Source organism: Schistocerca americana, chromosome 2 (genome assembly GCF_021461395.2).
Source record: "Schistocerca americana isolate TAMUIC-IGC-003095 chromosome 2, iqSchAmer2.1, whole genome shotgun sequence".
Lineage (NCBI taxonomy): Eukaryota > Metazoa > Arthropoda > Insecta > Orthoptera > Acrididae > Schistocerca > Schistocerca americana.
In genome coordinates, this window is record NC_060120.1 from 710998654 (window position 1) to 711019975 (window position 21322).

Below are 21322 nucleotides of genomic sequence, written 5' to 3' on the forward strand. Positions count from 1 at the left end.
TGATTTACACACAAGGCAAAGTTTTAAAAAAGTCATTACACTTACTCCAAAGAGATATGCATTGTGGCTATCTAATTGCTCTCAGAAAGATTCTGAGGCCAATAGATGGACTAGAAGATATACATGTCCAACAATCAGTGCATCAACTCTATCTCATTCATAGTTACCTCCACAGGAATATCAGACAAAACAAAAAACAGCTAATCCAGCCCAAAGCTACGTAGTTTGAGAGTTACACTAAGGGAAAAACCACTTTATATTTACATGGCAACATTTGTAGTCTCCTTTTCACTGAAACAAAACTTTCAGTTTTTCCATTAGCAACTACTCCATCTGACTAAGAGCTCCTCGATGTAATACAGTACACCGTTCAAAGGAGCTTGTTCTTAGTCCCAACACAGCATACAAAATTGGGAAAAACTGGCCCATTTTCAACACTCAAGAATGCCTTATTTTGAATAAGCTCAATGTATTCAAAGAATAATTTTATCAGCCACTAACTTCCAGCATCAGAAATCAGTAGAAATGTCAATCGACCTACATCCAGGAGGGTGGCTTTTGGCCAACTTGCAGATTTCAAAAGTTTCAAGCTATTCCCTAAATATTTCAAACGTTGGCCTTTCACCCAATTAAACATGTGTTGTAGAGTGAAATTTTTGGACATAAGTAGGGGCATTTCATTGATTCTTTGTACTACTAAATATTAGCAGTTTCTGGTAAGTACTGCACCCTGGCATTACGAGAAAGTTTGTAAGTACTGAATGAGTGTAGCAGATCTTGATCACAGCATTCAGCATTTTGAATCTCATAATCATCCAACTTCATATGTATTAGTGAAGACCAACCCATCTACTGCACATTAAAGTAAACCACATAAAACAGTGGGTACTTAAACATCTTGTCAAAGTCTGTAAGGTGCTGATTTTTGCCTTACAGCAGTGAAGAACTTGCCACAAGGAACAGCTGTTTATTGGATCTAACTCTAATGAACCAAAAACCTCTGTTACAACTAAAATCCAAATTGGATAATTGATCAGTTCATTGTTAATTGTGTGTGTGTGTGTGTGTGTGTGTGTGTGTGTGTGTGTGTGTGTTTGTTGGGTGGGTGGTGGGTGGGTGGGTGGGTGTGGGGAGTGGGCGCAAATTATCTTTTTAGTGTTACCTGTCTGCACTGGCCAAAATCCATAGACTTCTGCAGCTAGTGAGGATTTTATTAAATTCCTTCTGAGTTTACTGCCGTATCATTGCATAACATATTTAAAAAGCCAAAAATTTGATATTTCCGCTGTGTTACAGTGGACAGACTGGTTTAGGTGTGGAGTGGATCTTTTCATTATAGAAAACGCTTATTTTGTCATATGTATTGGCATAATGTGATTTTCTCTAGGTACAAAAAATGGCTGCCAGACACTGTTGACCGACGGCATGACACCAAGACAACATACCAGGTGGAAATTCGCTATGCCAACAATACCAACGAGACGTTTACATTCCATGGACCTCCAGGTAAAGTGTCTAGTGAATTATAAATGAAACAACATAGAAAAATGAATATTAATTAATTTAATTAAACCTTCCAGTAACTTGATTAGATCATTAGACTTGTGACTTAGAGCCCTTAGAGAGACAGTTCATTTCAACATTAATAATACAATACATTTTAATATTAGAAATCCTTTATAATATGTGATGGAAAAATGAGCACCTGCATTAAAGCATGTGCCAACACAGAGGTAATGAACCATGCTTGTTGTACAAAGTGTCACACCACAGATTAGATCTCACATTTATCAGCAACAACACAGCACTATCAGCTGTGTCTCTGGCAAGAATTACTATAAAATGTTGGAGTACAGATGGTGGCCTGGTAAAATATAATCAGGCAAGAATTACTATAAAATGCTGGAGTACAGATGGTGACCTGGTAAAATATAATCATTCACCTTATACTGAAGTCACTGAAGAGTGAAATGAATATGCAGGGCTGGAACATGGCTACAGCTGACAAATTTGCATTTTTCTTTAGAGAACGCACACGTATATTTGTTCTAGCACCACAACCAACATCTTCAATAGACGGTAGGTTAGGCCTTTACTATTTCCATTTTTCACATTCAATCTAGGATTTTCCAGAATCATTATATTGCAGATGATGATTCATAATTGCCTTGTTAACCTACTCAAGTGCAACCAATATTGTTGCTCCAGATATTGCTGCTATAACAAAAATTTAGTTATGCTTTATTTGTCTTAATCTTATCTTTTTTACAAATGAATCTCATGATGAAGCTGCATCCAACACAATTTTCTGAGATTTGTTTGGAGGACACGAGACAATTTACTACAAGGAAAGCAGGAAAGCAATAAACTGGTATTGCCCTGGAATGAGATTTTCACTCTGCAACGGAGTTGTGCTGATATGAAACTTTCTGGCAGATTAAAACTGTGTGCCGGACCGAGACTCAAATGTGGGACCTTCGCCTTTCGCGGGCAAGTGCTCTACCAACTGAGTTACCAAAGCACGACTCACGCCCTGTCCTCACAGCTTTACTTCTGCCAGTATCTCATCTCCTACCTTCCAAACTTTACAGAAGCTCTCCTGCAAGAAGCAGGAGAGCTTCTGGCAGAAGTAAAGCTGTGAGGACGGGGCGTGAGTCGTGCTTGGGTAGCTCAGTTAGTAGAGCACTTGCCTGCGTAAGGCAAAGGTCCCGAGTTCGAGACTTGGTTTGGCACACATGGGAGCTTGGTATTGCCCTGATTGCAGTGTACCTCTCTACATGCGAGAATACTTGAGACTTCTCCATATATACATTTTTTTTTTTTTTTTTTTTCATGAAGGAACCACTTTGTGGCATTCGCTTCAGAACTGTTCCAGGGATTCGACCACTCCATTCGCACCGTCAACAGAACATGCTCTGCTAACGATATCCTACACCTTCCACATTGCTGGCAATGCGTTCTACACAATGCTGGTGACTTCTTTGAAGGACAGTAACAGGTGCAAATAAATAACTCTTTTGTATTGGTTGTGAATAAATAGTTGCCACTATTTAAGTTCCAACCCTCGTATATGTCAACCAAAAATGTGGCAGTAATATTTTAGATAATAGCATAAATAGCTAATTTTGTGGGCCCAAATTTCTTTTGAGTCTTTTGAGTGAACGGACTTCCAAGTGTGAAGGTTTGTGCTTAGGAACTCATGCTTACTGGACTTTTTCCATGTTTTGGTCCTTGCTACTGCTACCACCACAATACAGAAAGCGAAGATACTGTTGGAGAAGATTTGTTTCATATTATCGAAGATGAAAAAGTGCTCACGGCTCTTAGGGTAGGCATTTTAGAGTCCATGTTTACTACACTTTTTTGATTCAAATGATCATTCCTGTAAAATTCCTGAATATTGACCGTTCCTTCTGGGACACCGTGTATAGTGTGGGAGGACAAAGAATCCTTGAAGTCTGAATTAAATCAGTCCTTTACATAACACTGTGCGATATTAAAAGGGATAATTGTACAAAAACATCTTTCGACAGCATAAAATGTGCTGAGTGTGGATGTTTTCTGTTGTGAAGGCAGCTATATTCAGATTATGTAGAAGATTGTGAATGTATAGCTTTAATTCATTTCTGTCTTTTAGTGATTGCAAATGGGAAAACTTCTTTAAAAAATTTCTCAACAAAAATAAACTGTACCAGGTTATGTTTAATTATAATGGTGGCTCAGCCATTTAACTTACATATTTATTAAATTAAATCATGGAAATAAATTTGTTGCAGTTATGTTTAAGCATACGCAAGTAGTATGCAATGAAAATGCGAAGGTCGAAAGGGAAGATCAGCCTAGAAGTTCCGGGGGTCCTGAACAGTCATAATGAGCTAAATGCAGTAATGGGCTTTACACTACTGCAGGTCACCTGGTCTGATGCTGCAGATCTGTTAGGAGAAGCTCAAAGGTATAAAATGAGCACACTCGCAGTCATCAGCTCCTCCACATGTCGGAGAACCACAGTTCAGTTTGTTACTCAAAGATTGTGTGTGTCTACCGTGACATCTGAACATACTCCTGTGAATTTGTCATACAGGATATGTGCCAGAAAAAGTTCAAGAATCATATCGCTAATTGTCTGATTTTCTGAACAAAACACTTACCTCCAACTCTTAAAATATTTTTCAACACAAGTAATAATTGCTATTGCAACAGCCTTCTAAATAGCTTTTTATTGATTGAGCTTAAGAATTTGGATCCATCAACTATTGAATTGCTATAGGTATCTTCCAATAAACACATGTAGTACAGAGGTACTTTACAATAAACACATATGGTACCACTGTGTCCAAATCTCTTTCCCTGCTGTAAGTACTAGGCCATTGTATCATCAAATCATTTGCTAGCAGTTTCAGATTACCTCTTATTACTATGATTTGACTGAGAAATTTATGTGCTATCATCTACAAGTTCACTTTTCAGCATTTAGGCAGATTGATGACCACTAGAAGTTACTAGCTACAATCTTTGGACCTCCTTCAATGCTTACGCTTACTTTCATCAAGTTCATTATGCATTCCAAATCAATGCCATTTCATTGAATTCGACAGTGTTCTTGAAAACTGTGACTATTTGGCATCCAAAAGCATCCAAGTATACTACTGTTAATAACTGATAATGCAAGCATAAATCTAACTGGTCACAGATTTTGATCGCCTTTTGCATCGTTATAACACGTATATAAAGTCCGGGAACAACTTCAATTATTTATTGCTCAAGAACCAAACATTGTACAGATGTCATACATTATGTCATATTGAAGAGTACCCCTGAAAGTCCAATAGTCAGTGCTAATCGCAAACATGGCAAGTTCAGATATGGAGCGAGCTTTCTGTATATTGGAGTTTGACAAAAACACCAGATCTCACTCCATGTATCTTTTTCTGTGGGAACAGATTAAAGATCTGATTTATGTGCTGCCTCTACCATGTGATGTAACAGAGTTCCGGGAGAGAATACGGGAAGTGGCTGCCACAGTCAACGATGTCATGCTGGGATGGGTATGGCAAGAATTCGATTACCGTATTGACATCTGCCGCGTCACTCATGGTTCGCATATCGAATGTTTGTAAGAAAAACTTTCAGAGTTTCTCTTCAAAATGCAATATGGTTGACATCTGTACAATGTTTATTTCTTGTGCAATAAATAACTAAAAGGGACTTTATGTACACCCTTTACTTAGATGTAAATATTCATATAAAGTATGAAGTGCTTCTCAAGCATTTTCAAGAAACTAATGTTTAAAGTCTTATGAGCTTCTTGAATACCGTAGAAGAGCACAAGCTGTCTACAGTGGCGTTAGTGTTACCAACTAAGGTAGCAGAATAGAAATAAAAAAATTTCTAAAGTAGCTGCAGAATACTTCTACATTGCTGCAGGGCTAGAGAGAAATATCATCTCTTGAAGATTCCATTATTCTTCAGTCTCCAGTACTGTGTCAGTTGACAGCTCCTATGTTGAAATTCACATGGTTTCCATCAAAAAGTATTTTGAACTGCCATTCCTTGTAAATAGTAATGCAATATGTTATCTGGTATTTTTATTAAGAATTTGAAAGTGTATATCAGAAGGTGTCACTTATAAAATGAATGCTGTCTGCCTACCAGTAACATTGAAGAATCACTGACTTTAGTAACTTTTTTAAATGCATGTGAATGTATCAATAAATAAATGTTTATTTCATCACTTTTCCTAATTATACCTCACCACAAATGTCCCACTATAATTATCATTGTTGTTCCTTTCTGAAGAATCATGGTTTGTTGTAGCAATATAAGTGTTTCATAGAAGATTAGAAACAAAATATTGAGACTTGTATTCAGTACATACTGTACAGACAGACTTGTAGGTTGGTTGCAGTAGTGTTGCTGCTCAACAGCTGGTGTTTTTGTATGGTATTCAACAGGCTCATAAAACTATGGCTCTAGATTTCTTGAAAACTATAGAGAACCACTTCATACTAGTGCAGCATTTGTTACATCTAAGTATATACTGCAACTATGTGTATAATTAACAAAATTGGTGACCCATTGGGTGTGTTTCTGTTGTGATACGAATCTCGAACTGCTGCAGTCTGCTAGTTATCTGTTTCACCTTTTCTCCCATCTGAGTCACTTGAATATTTACATCCTTTTCTGAGGTTAGTCTACAACAGAGACTTTCCTTTTTGGGAGGTATAACCAGGTGGAACAAAATACATCTGTGACGAGAAGTATAAAATAAAATTTAAAACGTTCATATACATGTGACACCTACTTTACTAGCTAAGTTGTTGCTCCTTGCAACTAGTGCACACTTGAGTGTCCAAGAGATCCCTAAAGTTCTGCAGGTGGCACAGATTAATATAAATGTGCATCTGTGAATATTACATTGTCAAGACTGCCTCTGGTTTAAATTCCCCATCTGACCTGAAATCAGAAATCCCTGTTTGGCCTATGGTAACAGATTGTACGAAATACGTGAAATGTATTTGCAGCTGCAAATATTGAGAGCAGTCAGCTATATAACAGACTGACACCAATTTGTACCAGACCGGGACTTGAACCCGGATTTTCCACTTATCGCAAGCTATCCAAGAATGCCTCACAGCCAGACCCAAACTTCCATGTCATCAACCACGTGTCTACAACTTGCACATTACTGTTGGTGGTTGTCCATATTCACAACTGCAAATACATTTCATGTATTTCATACAGCTATAGTCACTGCAGTGCCTGCTCCTTCAGACATATATGCATGCCCAAAGCAACACTGCATCATGCTTCTGGACAACACAGGCACTGCAGTATCCCACAAACTGTATGAGGTCCTTGTTTGGTGGAGTTGATTGACAGATTCTAAAGATGGAAGTGTTTACTTTCAAATAAGATGCCTTTTAAGGCACAGTGTTGTTTGTTACAAGATTCCAGTTGTTTTACATTTTGTATTCCACTGCATAATTGGTAATCACCATTTACATCTACATACATACTCTGAAAGCCGCGTTGCGTAGCAGAGGATATGCAGTACCGCTACCAATCATTTCCTTTTCTGTTTAACTCACAGATAAAGCAGGGGAAAAACGCGTGTCTCTATGCCTGCAAATGAGCCCTAATTTCTCATATCTAATCTTCATAATCCCTACACAAAATGTATGTTGGCGGCAGCAGGATCATTCTGCAGTCAACTTCAAATGCTGGCTCTCTAAACTTTCTCAGTAGTGTTCTTCAAATGAATGATTTTTTTCCCCACTCCAAGGATCCTAACTTGAGTTTCCTGAAGCATATACATAAGACTTGCATGCTGATCAAACCCACTGGTAGCAACTCTAGCAGCTCACTTCTGAATTGCTTTGATGTCTTCTTTCGATCTGACCTGGTGTGGATTCCACCACTCAAGCAGTACTCAAGAATAGATCACTCCAATAAACCAAAGTCAACCATTCGTCTTCCCCTGCACAATCCTCACATGCTCGTTCCATGTGATATCGCTTCACAACATTACGCCCAGATATTTAAGCAATGTGACTGTGTCAAGCAGTACACTATTAATGCTGTAACCAGACATTATGGTTTTGTTTTTCCTACTGATCCACATTCACTTACATTTTTCTACATCTAAAGCTAGCTGTCATTCATTGCACAACTGCAGATTGCTGCTCTTCCTGTCCGCCAGATAATCTCCAAATGTTGTGTTGGTATTTTTATATGTTGTTCCTTCGCTGGAAACATTTAATAATTTGAAATTTTGTGCATTCTAGCTTTAATCTTTGGTGTCCTTGATATGGGAAACACCACTTTTGTTGTAGTTGATGCTTTGGCATTGAATCCAGTGTATCTTGCCCTTGCTGATTTCTGCTAAATTTTTGACCTTTCCCTTTCTCCCACAAATCAATGTGTAGTTATGTGGTATTAACTGTGAGACACATTTGGTTTTCACATACGACAAAGGAAAATTTTAAGATTTTTTATTGAACATACTTCGTAAACAAAAGAAAAAACCATATAAGTGTCTTACCCTTTCACCACGCTGATGGATGAAAACTCAGGTCGAGATCACAGTTGTAAGTTTCAGCATTAGCAGGCATATAATTTTCATTCATGAAGATCAGAAATAGATGACAAGATGCAGTTCACCAGTGTCAGTTGACCAGAAGTCAGTGACCTGTAACATATTTCATATATATGTATGCTACTGTACATGGTGCAAATAGCATGAATGTGATTGTTAAAGTGCATGGTATACTTGATATGGATTTAAAATACGATGATAAATTCACTGTGAAGTAAGAAATATCGAAACTAAAGAAGGACTAAAGAAATGAAGGGAGTCGCAGAAGAGAAAGGAGAAATAACTGACAGGTTGAAACTTTGCTCATCTTATCCAGGTGCCATTGAGTAATAATTCCATACGTGCACACTATTTTGACACCAGTAAGTGAAAAGCAGTGTGACACTTGAGTCTTCTGAAAGTCTACTTCTAGCAAACACCTCTGAAAGTCTAATTCATAGCAGCTGTGAATGGTGACTAGAAGAGACATCTAAATAGTATGAAAAAAATTGAAGTGACAACTCTTTGGGCTCATGGAAATGTATCTTTACTCACAAATATGTTTTAAAATACCATACCACAAACTGACTTTATGAAATTTAGATGTTACACAATAAAATTTATTTAATTTGTTATGACTGTAAAGTTGAGCTCTAATGATTTTAATGTGCATAAATCCTACATCTGGAAATCACATCAGCAGAACATCATGTTACACACTGCTGAGAGTGATCATTATGTTTTCACGTATTGTCCTCATGGTGATTCACAAAATTATCAAATACTGCAGGTATGTTATCTGTGCCGGTCTGGACAAGAACCTTACGGTAAGCATTGTGACATCAATAAAAATGGCTGAAGAACTGTAATGTTCTGTGGAACAATGTTTGGAAAGTATTACTTAACAGTTATTAATTAATTCTTGCCTCAAAATTAATGCATATTTATACTTTGAAATCGCTGTTTAGCCCAGCATAGAAATCTAGCCATTTTCTTGTTGACCACTTGTCTAAATTTCTAGTGTATCTTACAAAAATTTTATGCAAAAATAAGCTTTTAAGAGTATCCTCATAAATTTTAACTGTGTGCAAGAACTAGACTCAGAGGAGAATTCATCTCTTTCATTTGTTGTGATTTTATCATTTGATTTATCTGTGTGCATCTCAGAACCCTGCTCTTCGTTCTCCAGTTCTGCAAAGGCTGTCCTGGAGACTAGCATCCTTGGGATGAACAATACGGCAGAGAATTCTTTGCCCACTTTCTCAGGGTTGCTTCTGGAATGAATAATTAATTCTGCAGTAACATGTATTCTGTTATGAAACTTCCTGCAGATTACAGCTTAATGCAAGCTCAAACTTGAAGCTGAGCTTTCATCTTTCATAGTAGTAGTACTAGTAGCTTTTGTAGTTGTAGTTGTTGTTTTTCCCTACATTCAGATATTCTTCAATGCCCAGTATTTCCTCACTGAACATCTTTTGGATTTTCAGTGTCTTCTTGTGACACACAACATTGTCCTATGATGATAAAAAAAACGGAGTGGAATTTGGTGTGATATTCAGCAACTCAATGCTGTTTGTAAGTTTCATTGCAGTCAGGTTGCATTAAGCGCCATTTCAGATCAATTTTGAGCAAGAGATGATATGACCATCACTGATGTAAGTTGCTCATGTGCAACCTCTCCTCAATCTTTTTCTAATACCTCTCGTTATTTGAAAGGGGATCAAGATTTGTGAAATTACATCTTGGAGTACTCCAATGACTAAGTCATGCAGCCACTGATGACCAGCTTCTATACCTTGCTTCCTGTGCTACAGATTCTAGTAAATAATTACAGCGTCTTTTTCACTAGCACTGAACACTGGCAACTTCAGGGGTCTCGGCACATGTCCAGCGTCACACATTTTAGCCATGTGTCTAGTAGATATTCTGAAGAGAGTGGAACAGACTGTTCCTCTTCTAAAAGCAAGCAGTTCATCCCTGTCTGTCTTAAAAACAACATTCTCCTTAGGAAGACTTGATCCCGTAACTGATTTGACTAGTGTATTGCATAATTAGTTCATAGACATATGTTTTATGCTCTCAGTTGTATAATAAATGAATTGTGTAATTTTTAATTGTGTAGACTTGATGTTTGCTCTTTTCTGCATTTGTATAGGAGCTGATGAGTATCCTGGACCTGTAAACTGGACAAGACCTTATTTCGACTGTGGTCGCTCTAATAAATGGTTAGTGGCAGCTGTTGTGCCCATCGCAGATATATACCCTCGACATACAGGCTTCAGGCACATTGAATACCCTAAGTAAGTACTAGACAGTGTTGCTCCCCCCCCACCCCCCCCCCCCACACCCCCCCAAAAAAAAAAAAAAAAAATCACTGTTATTTCAAACATACAGTGCTCAATATTTATATCTCACATTTATTCCTTGCAAGGTACACAGCTGCTGCTGTTCTGGAACTGGATTTTGACAGAATAGATATCAACCAGTGCCCAAAGGGAAAAGGAAACGATGGTCCAAATCGTTTTGCAGACACAGCCCGCTGCAAGAAGGACACCACTGAGGTATGCTACTTCACTGTTTGTTCATCTGCGAATTTTTTAGCTTCTGATGACAAAGCTAAATTTTTTTTGTAACATAAAAAATTAACTAATAAATCCTCACGCTCTTTTATAACAATGTTTTTTTCTTTACTAAGGTTTCCTTCTCCTATAACGTAGTTTTCCATTTAATGATGAGAACCATCAGGTAATAAGAAATAATAATGTCAGGATTCATGTATATTATGAATTATGGTTTTTTTTTTAAATTTGTGTAAGTGTAGTTCGTAGGTGGAGTGACGCAAGCAAGGCGAGAGTACTTGAGGAAATGCACAAGTATGCAAGTGGCTTTTTGCTTTTTGTGGCGAGTCGGTTTGTGGAGTAGGGCTTGTGTACAAATCACTCACAATTTTGATACATGTGCTTGACAGTAAGAAAGAATGCATTGAGCATAGGTGGAATTTCCTTTTCTTATATGATATGGGGTACAAAGTAGAACTTGGTTTGTGTCATTTGTTTCTGTCCTAGTGGAATTTTGAAATGGCATGTCTCCATACATGGCATGTGACTGCTTTGAGTCCATGGTTTGTTAAAATGGGACTTTAATTTGTGCATTATCACATGATGATTAGGTTTTAGAGACAAGCCACATAGAACTTCTAGGAGTGAAACTTCCCTCATGTGAGATTATAGTACAGAAGGAGAATTTGATATAACAGGAAATTCTGTGAGTTACAACTAGGTGGAATTCTTGAGAACATGTGTTTATTTCTGAGCAGTTTTTTATTGTTGAACACTAAAGTGATGCAATTTGATACTTTGGAGGCTTGAGCCAAGTGATTTGCCAATCTACAGTTTTATGGATGAAGCAAAATAAAAAGTGTTGTCTTTTTTAAATAGCACCCTACACTTTTTATTTGGTAAACCACTTCCATTCCTCGAGACCTGTTCAGAAATATACCACAGTGTACATTTCGTGTAAGCGTGACATTATTAAAAACACAATACAAAATCGACTATTAACTCCGCTGTAGCAGCACACAGTACAGGTACCCAAGGTAATGTAACTCACCCACTTGCTGGTGTTTACAGTAAAAACTGGAAACACAAGGAAAAAGCACACCAGTCATCCATTCAACCTTCTTCAGTTGAGGGTTTGTGGGAGTAAAATATATACCAATGGAGACTGTAAGTTAGCAGAACAGTAAAACAATAACTTTGTTTCCACTTGTGTACTTCAACTGCAGCAAATGAACAAGTGAGCCCAGGTAGCTGTATTATGTGCTAGTAAGGAAGAGTTTGTCAATTTTGTGCCTTTTTGTTTACATGTATGACACTGTCTGTATGTGTGGATGGATATGTGCGCGTCTTTCCTGATGAGGCAACAGTTTGTTGCGAAAGCTTGAATTTTGTGTGTGTGTTTGTGTTTGTTTGTGTGTCTATCGACCTGCCAGCGCTTTTGTTCGGTAAGTCACCTCATCTTTGTTTTTATATATAACAGTATGATATGTTTCATACCAGACCTTGAGGAGAGGAAGTGGATTGCCAAATAAAAAAAATTAAAAATGCGGGGAGCTATTTAAAAAAAGGCATATTGCTGTTCATATCTCTATAATGAACAAATGTACAAGAAAATCAAACAATGGAAACTCCAGGTAGGAATAGCAACAATGTAGAAAAAGATAGATTGCTACTTAGCATAAAGACGACACTTTTAAGTTGTAGACAGGCACAATTAAAAGAGACTTACACGAAGCTTTCAGCCACAGCCTTCATCAAGCAAAAGAGAAACATACACTGTTCATACACACAAGCAAGCACACCTCACACACACGACCGCCAACTCCGGCAGCTCGGACCAGAATACCACTGGTGTGTGTTTCGCATTTTCTGGTGAAGGCTGTGACTGGATTTCTGTATGTTCAAAAGCGATATGATAATCTCATTTAAGACGTATTGCAACTTTAGGAATACATTTTTGCAGCAAGTCTTTTGTATTGGATTTTATTTATTTATTTTTTGAAATAGAGTGTGTTGTTGCAACAGATAAATGATAATGTAAGGGCAGATCATAAGTCTCTCTCTCTCTCTCTCACACACACACACACACACACACACACATGTTCTAAAGATTAGAATACCAATGTTTGTTGACACCTTCAAGAGAGAATTTCAAAAGGTGAATGACACCATATTTGTGTACACGTTCAGTCAATGCTTCATCAAATACACTTAGTGACAGTACCCAATCATTCCATAATTTATCAAAAAAGATGTCAGCCAGCTCCAGTTGCAAATCATTGTCTATAGTAGCAGGTGTAATGAGGTCAAGAAAATTATGTTATTTATTGTTAAATAGGTTTTGCATGGATTTTCACATCTATCTAAATGTTGTAAGTGATTTTTCATTAATGTCTGTGACATGCTTTTTTTTCCCCCACCAAGTACTTGAAAGTATACAGAAACAAGAAACTATCATGTCTGTAATGTAGATTCAACACAAATGTAGTGTATATTTACAACAATGGAAATATGATAGAAACAAGTTGTATTGCAAAAGCTCGCATTACTACATTCCTATATTTATTAAAATATTAAATGTTATTAATTTTTCATTTTCATTGTTTTGCTGTGTTTCAGAGTAATTTTTTCTTACATTCCATTAATTTCATTTTTCCACCCCCAGTGTGAACCAATTCATGGCTGGGGCTTCAGGCGTGGGGGCTATCAGTGCAGATGCCGACCAGGATTTCGCTTGCCCAATGTTGTACGTCGACCATATTTAGGTGAAATCGTGGAGCGTGCCTCTGATGAGCAGTACAGTAATGAATTTGATTGCCTCAAGATTGGATGTAAGTATTTCGTAATTTGTTTGTTTCACAGTGTAACTATAAATATATTCATATGAAGTAAGAATTTAATGAAACAGCATTCTCACTCTTGTATTATCAAATTCCAACTGCTTTGTATTCTTGTGAGACAGGCTTATCTTTCACAAATGAAACTGGTGTTAAAATGCCATAGATTGTAAGTGTTTTTAGTTAATATACTGGTCTGCTTTATTGTATTTAACTGTAGTCACACAGGGCATTGAATGAATCATAACTGTCAAAGCATCCTCACTGCTCAGACTACCAGGTCCAAAGAGTGTGGAGCATAATCAGTACCTTGGCAGAGTTTAGGCTCTCTTTTTTTAATTACTTCTAAATGTGGAACTGGACATCTGCATATTCATTATTAAACCTGTTCCTGCATTACCCATATTTGATTTTGTACTTATAACCCTGGATTCACCTGACCATAAGCCTTGTTCCTCCTGCCACCGAACTTCATTAATTCCCACTGTATCTAACTTTAACCAATCCATTTCCCTTTTTAAATTTTCTAACCTATCTGTCCGATTAAGGGATCTGCACGCTCCATTCCCTAGAATGCCAATTTTGTTTCTCCTGATAACGACATTGTGACATTACTGACTTATAATTCATAGCTTCAGCTTGGTAACAGCTCCTCTTGGTCACCTTGAAGCTGGAAGTTCCCATCAGTATGTACTGGTGGCGTTCAAAAATGTACTTGACACCAACAATTTAGTTGATATTAATGTGTACTTTATTCCCTGTGGAGTTCACCGATTTACTACAGTGATCAGTTTTTACACTACAAAAAATATTTAGAGCAAGTTTACAGATCACTTTGTGCAATCACAGTGATAAAGTTATCAATGGGGCAGAAAATAGACAGTTCACATTTATCTACAAAACGACACAGTTCACATTTAGCACAGTCCTTTTTCAGTTTATAAAATATAATTACTCTTTGAGATGGTTCATTTAAATGAATCCATGAATTGATTTACTGAGCCCAACAATAGCTAGTTTCAATGACAATAACATTACACCCTCCTGACAAGTGCAACACAGTCCAATCACAGTGTTCATTAATTAGAGGTACTGTAATCAGAGCAAATGCTTTTTCACTTTAAAGTTCTTGAATTTTGCTGTGAACATTCCATGAATTGATTTACTGAGCCCAACAATAGCTAGTTTCAATGACAATAACATTACACCCTCCTGACAAGTGCAACACAGTCCAATCACAGTGTTCATTAATTAGAGGTACTGTAATCAGAGCAAATGCTTTTTCACTTTAAAGTTCTTGAATTTTGCTGTGAACATATTGTGTATTCTCATGTGCAGAATCTATGTAATTATGGTTTTAGTAAAACACAGAGAGCACCTCCAAGATACGTGTTAACTATTCACTTTCAAACTGCAGACTGACTTTCGGCTGATGCACAACTACTTATAGACAGGTGTAAGAACAAATTGATATTTTGATAGGTATACAATGCTTTGAAAATTTTCGAGGTTGGAATCCACTGTTTTTGAGTATCTACAAGTACAGATGGAATTCTGCATTACAGAAGATGATGCTGGTTACAAATTTATAAAAGTACATTGACCCTATTTTTCTTCTGTATTGTGAATCCCCACATTTAATTGAATAGGTGCCATATTCCAAAACAAAATCAATTACATGATATTGTTAATTAGTGAGTTAATCAATTAATGCTGTATGTTAAACTTAACAGAAAATTTAAAATAGCATAAGTAAGAGTCAGTGTCCAGAATCTAGCAGATTTTAACAAAATCTGCAGTGGCAAATGGTACTGGTGCTGAATTTCAGTTTTAATTGTTCTGAAGATAATTAATTAATTTAAAATACTTTACAGGAAAGTGGAAATGCTTAATTTTCAAATGGTGTAGATCACTCCTGAGTTTTTGTTTGTAGTGAACTATTGTGCTAACTTCAGTTATCTGTAACTTTTAATTAACAGTGCCTTAATGAAAACTAATTTTACAAATGGATCAAAGCTCTTCAAATAGGAACCTGAATAATAAATAAAAGTGAAAATAAGTCTAAATAGGATTTTAAGAATTTTAAGGAAGCACTGTGTGTGACTTGGTAAATGTATTGGAAGATAAAACTTTGCAAAAAAAAATTGGTAATTTTTATGGATGGAGAAACAACCACTGGAAACAATCCACTTGTTTGTCACAATGTTTTTCAAAAACTTGAAATGCATGTAAAGCATGAAGTTCTGTTGTGAGGGTGTTTGGCACTCATGTATTCTTTTGTATATTTCATGGTATTTCTGCGAGTATCAGACTGCTGTAAGTTACAGTTTGGCTCATCTGCTGACATGTAAAGCGTGGGGTGTTGCACCGGTTGACGCAGACAAAACTTTTTCAGTCTAGCAGTATCTTGCCCAGTGGGTTACTATTTATGGATTCCGGATTCTGAAACACTGATTTACTATTATTTATGCCCATGAGTTGACGTTTCTTTGTTTCTGTTCTTACTTTATAACCCACCTAGTGTTTTTAAATGATAATTAATGATGCTGTATTCTTTCCTTAATCGAAGCTTAAGTGAACTTCAGACATGCAAATATTTTTGGTTTCTGTATAATGTTTTATATTGTAGGGGTCCATAAGATGCCTGTGCAGTGGGAACGTGCAGACCCTAATACACGTGAGATGTACTTAGAACGTTTTTATGAATACCGTAATTTTTCCACTGGACCGGCTGCAATACATACTAACAAGATGAACATTGATGAGGCACTTCGTTTCATACATGGTGTTAATCCAAAAACTTGTTCACGGTAATCATGCATAAAAGTACATTTAAATACTTACAAGATATTTGAATTTGTGTTTTCTCTTTACATTGTTCTGCTAATTAGATGAAGTGCATTAAATTACATAATTATGATCAATAATAGTAATCCCTGTGTGATTGTATCTTTTATAGATATACAAAACAAGAATTGACGTTACCTGGGGATTTTGCTAGCGGAGCAGAGGAGCAGTTTGTTAATGAAGCTAAAATGGCTGTCCGTTTGGCAAATTTCATTAGTGCTTTCCTGCAGGTTAGTTATTTGAAGATTACATTTGAAAAGATATTTCATCGTACAAAATTTTTCCAGACTGACAAAGAGATATTTCATCGTACAAAATTTTTCCAAACTGACAAAGCTCTTATATAAGGGAAGTTTGAAAAGTTTTTGGAATGGAATGGAAAGAAATGAAGTATCTCAATGAAACTTAATTTTTCAGTGTAGTTTCCCTGTACACTAATGCACTTGGTTCAGTGATGTTCCAATGCCTTGATCCCATCTCAAAAATTAGATCCATCCTAGCAAGCAAAATACCCATCAACTTTGGCTGTCAGTTCTTTGTTTGAAGAGAATCTTCACCCACCAAGGAAAATGTTGAGCTCGGGGAAGAGGTGAAAGTCTGATGGAGTCAAATCAGCTGATGTGTCAACAAGAAGATGATCTATCAGAATAATCCTTTTGTATCTCAAAAGACTTACACCAGACCTTCCAGGCTGATATTACCATTGCTTTCTTTGATAGTGGTAAGTCAACATTATTCCAATGCTTTGACCTTTTTTGTCTCTTGGGTATAGCAGTTCACTCAAATTTCATCTGTGGTTGCAGACCACTTCAAAAAAATCTTGTTGGTTGCCGTGAAAATGCATCAAACATTGTTTGGTTGTTTTCATTCTGATTCGTTTCTAATCCTGTGTTACGATTTATGGCATCCACCTAGCAGATAATTTTCTCAGATCCATTTCCACTGTCTGATGTGATATGCCCAATCAGATGACATCCCTACAGCTTCAGCTTCATAAATTTTTCGCACTTTCAGTCAGCAATCCTCCATGACCATTTTATGCAGTTTTGCAATAATTTCTGGTGTAGTGGCACATCTTGGTTGACCACTACACATGTGATCATCTGAGCTGCCCCAAACAAATTCAAACTCATTTGTCCGTTTGGCAACAGTTGAATATGGAGGAGCAGAGTCTGTCTGTGTGTTCTAAAAATTGGCATGAATCTACATTGCTTTCATAACTTTCTTTACAAAGTACTTAATCACTGCTCCGAATATCAGTTTTTTCCATTCTAACAAATCATGACACAGGAACAATGCCAGAGACACATCCACACCACAGATCTCTACCCAGAGCACTAACACATCACGAGCTTATTCATAAAGGACACTCGGTTCTTATGCAGGAACCTAGTTGCATTAGAGCTGATGTCTGGTGGTGGTTCTTTAAACTTCTCAAACTTGTCTTGTACATTTCCACTGTTTCCTACCTCCTTACTGTCTCTGAGCAAGTCACTCTATTTCTCTAGATCAGGGTCAGCCACAGTGTCCAAAACTGTGTGGGTGCACATGTACTGCATACTTGAAGACCGAGGCTCAGCCTTTCTGGGCACTACTCAGTATATCTTAGCTTTGCTTGGTCATTCTTGGAAGTACTTGGTACAGCACAACATTTCATTTAGCAGTATGGCAAGACAGTTTTCTGTTGGCAAGACTTCTTCAGTTTGACAGAGTTGTGGAGTCAGCTCCATTCATCTATCACTGTTTGTCTGTGCTATACATGAAGTTCATGGGTCCAGTGGCTGTTTGCACAGAAAGAAACAGTCTAGGAATCTATCATGAGAAGAGTAGTTTGAGAATTCTCAGAACCTATTATGCAGTCATATAATCAACGTGTACCATAGACTTGCTCTGGAGTGACATTACAACACCATTCAGAAAGAATTAAAGCTTTAGTGGATGGTGCTTGAGCAAAACATTACAGCAATCGACAGGTGATTTGTACAGGATTCTTTGTTCTGTTGATCAAGAAGGACTTTGTGCTAACTTTTCTGGCACAGAGCACTTGATAAAATTGGTGGTACGAATACAAAGTTTTCGGAAGTCATACACAGTATTATGCTGCCTGTTGCAAAAGCTCTTGATGGAATTAAACGAAGAGTATGAACACTGCATGTATTACTGAAAAGTACATTGGTTAACTTTAGGGGCATGCATGGGAATGAATTTTCAACTAACTCCTGCTAAATTATTGAATTTCTGAAGGTAAAAAGAAAGCAGGAATGAAAATTAAGAGCTTCCAGAATGGATTGCAGACCTTACATTTTACATGGACTTTACTGCACGCTGCCCACAGTAAGACGTTGCAGTGTGAGAAACAGCATATTTCTGATTTTGCTGGGATGCATTTAAAAAGGAAAATAGCATTACAGAAGGACAAATTCCAAAAAAAGCACCATATGTTTCACTAAGCTCACTGGTGTTAAAGAATACATGAGTTTTTGAGAATTCATTGTGACATTAAAAAAATTAAAGGATAGTCTTCTAAACATTTTGAGGACACTGCCAATTGCGCCATCTGTTTTTGGAACCATTTGCTTTCTTAGTTGAAAGCACCCATGAGCATGTGTAGATGGAACTCATCAACCTGCAATAAAATTCCTGTTTATAAGACAAATTGTTTTGCGTTAAAACTGCCCAGGAGTTCCTAAAATTTTTCCTCGGGAAGAGTTTTCACATCTCCATGATGACATTGCAAGTGTGATATATTATTTCAGTCAACATACGTGCATGAAAGGCTTCTTTAGATCATGAAACTAAATATGTCATGATTATATAGCAGTCTGAATGACCAAAAAATGCAAAATTGTGCACATCTGTCAGTGTCCCAAGCGTTTGCATCAGCTAAAAATTTTATTTCTTCAGTGGGACAAAAATAGTTAAATAACACTGAAAATTTGTTTTGTTTATGATCTTTGTTGTCTCTCTTTCATTTTGGCCTTTTGAATTCCCTTCTTTCTAACACTTCTCCATAACCCATTTTTCACTTTTACCTCAGTTTGTCCATTAGTGCCTGTGGAATCCCAACTCCCTCTTTTTCCCTTTCCATTCTGACCATTATTTAAATTAAATTGTCATACAGGTAAATTTCACAATCTCTGTGTGATATACACAATATTGCAATTATTGTGTGTACCCGAGTAGAAGATGACTATGTCCCCCCCCCCCCCCCCCCCCATCCCCCTTTTTTTAAGGTGCTCCACAAGAAAAATTTATTTTTAAACATATTCTGATTAATCAAAATTACAAACTGTTTTTATTGACATAAAGTACCTGCCAAAAAGTTAACATTATACCTATTCCAAACTTACGCCATTTATAGATTGTCTACATTTTTATAATACTTGGAGAAGTTAAATAAACAAAAAGGAATAGTTTACATTAATTTTCAAAACATTTTCTTTTCTAGCTTTTTTGCTTACGAACCCTATAGTCTGTGGTATCACTATTTTTAATCATCATCTGTACTACAGCTGTGAAATTTGTATCTTCGAATCTATTGCTATTTCTGAGGTTGCCGTTATGGTGGATCCTGAGAACACAGCTGTTTTCTTCTGAGTACACATTGGATTTCACTTCTATAGTGATGTAAGAATGTTCAGTGTCTCTTGTTTCCAAACATATCGCGTGCCCACTGCTCTATCATTGGCTGTGTAGAATCGGCAGCTGAGACATCTCCACTCATTCCTCTCATACATCACAGTGACAACAACATTGCACCAAGAAACACATAAGAACGCCACTGGCCTCTATCAAGACTTTTACTATCTCCTGCATAAAGGAATACTACTGTCTAATATTTGTCCAGTTTTAAAGGAAGTTCAGTTGCGACTATAAATGGTTTCAGGCAGGCTGCAGCATAGATACGGCAGAGGTTCATAAAAAGCGAAGTACATGGTACAGGGTCCCATGGTTGGCAACACAATGAAATTTGCTGCTTGCCTCCCCCCCCCCCTCCCTCCCCACCAGCATCCTATTTCGCAGCCAAGCTGATGTCACTGTTCCCCCCTCTAACCCTTCCATAGTACTGAGCTTGAGCAACTGTGAAAAGCAGACTGCAATATCTTCTGGTGTGCAAGTCATATGTAACAACACTACATTATACTTTAATAAAAAATCGCAGTTACGATTCAGTCCCATTCTAGACGTTCTGCTCATCCCACAATCTAGTGGTGTTGTTGGTACTATCGCCATGATGGGTGTTGCCATTGTAATTTATTCTCACAATAACAATTGCAGTCAGTTTAATATGTTTCCTTTCCTTTGTTAGAGATTTCGTTTGGGATTAATTTTCCTTCATGTTTTAATTGAATGTCACCATGTTCTAAAGCTGATTTAAAGCTGGTATCAATACATGAACAGTGACTGAATTTCTTTTCACAATCTACTAAGTTTAATTCATTGTAATCTCTCATAATCATGTAAAACACTAGTCTGGGTTCTGAATCAACAAACTTAATTTCCGTTTTTGAGGATCACCTTTACTTAAAAATCAGCATTATTGTTTGTAAACAGTACCCATACGTGTATGAGAATGTTTGTTGCAAACTTGTTCAACAATTTAATAATAGTTCCTCCTGCATTTCACAAAATTGTCAAATTTTAATCAGAGCAATAGACTGTTGAAGTGGCTAGTTTATAGATTCTCACGTATCTCTTGCACTAGTGCTGTGCGAGTCCGTGTCATGTGCTTATTTGAGCAACATCGATACTGTGTCAAGCACTTTGGCATATCAGGAAATCTTGAGCATGATGGAACATGAGTATTGTTTAACAAGCCCTGTCCTTCCAAATTCATCACATTAATACTGCCTGTGACCTCAACAGTGAAAGTTTTATATCTAAATGCAAGACAACCTCTATAAATGTAAGACTACCCGATATACTCTACAAAACAATGTAAAAATGTTGACCTGCAATAGTTTAATCTGCAAATAGAAGACGACAGTTTATCTTTCAAATGACAA

General features: G+C 37.0%; 2 protein-coding genes across 2 annotated transcripts in view; one reads left to right on the forward strand and one right to left on the reverse strand.

The window, feature by feature from the left end:
• Positions 1 to 8164, reverse strand: part of LOC124593724 (heterogeneous nuclear ribonucleoprotein R) — a 119137-nt gene extending 110973 nt beyond the window's left edge. The window contains exon 1 of the mRNA XM_047132043.1: positions 8042 to 8164. The gene's annotated coding sequence lies outside the window, so the exon portion shown is untranslated. The remainder of the gene's footprint in view (positions 1 to 8041) is intronic.
• LOC124593723 overlaps positions 1 to 21322 on the forward strand; it is a 61640-nt gene that overhangs the window by 26151 nt on the left and 14167 nt on the right. The window contains exons 3-8 of the mRNA XM_047132038.1: positions 1388 to 1506; positions 10230 to 10374; positions 10506 to 10635; positions 13298 to 13463; positions 16099 to 16279; positions 16429 to 16546. Coding sequence (XP_046987994.1) covers positions 1388 to 1506; positions 10230 to 10374; positions 10506 to 10635; positions 13298 to 13463; positions 16099 to 16279; positions 16429 to 16546 — 859 coding nt within the window. The remainder of the gene's footprint in view (positions 1 to 1387; positions 1507 to 10229; positions 10375 to 10505; positions 10636 to 13297; positions 13464 to 16098; positions 16280 to 16428; positions 16547 to 21322) is intronic.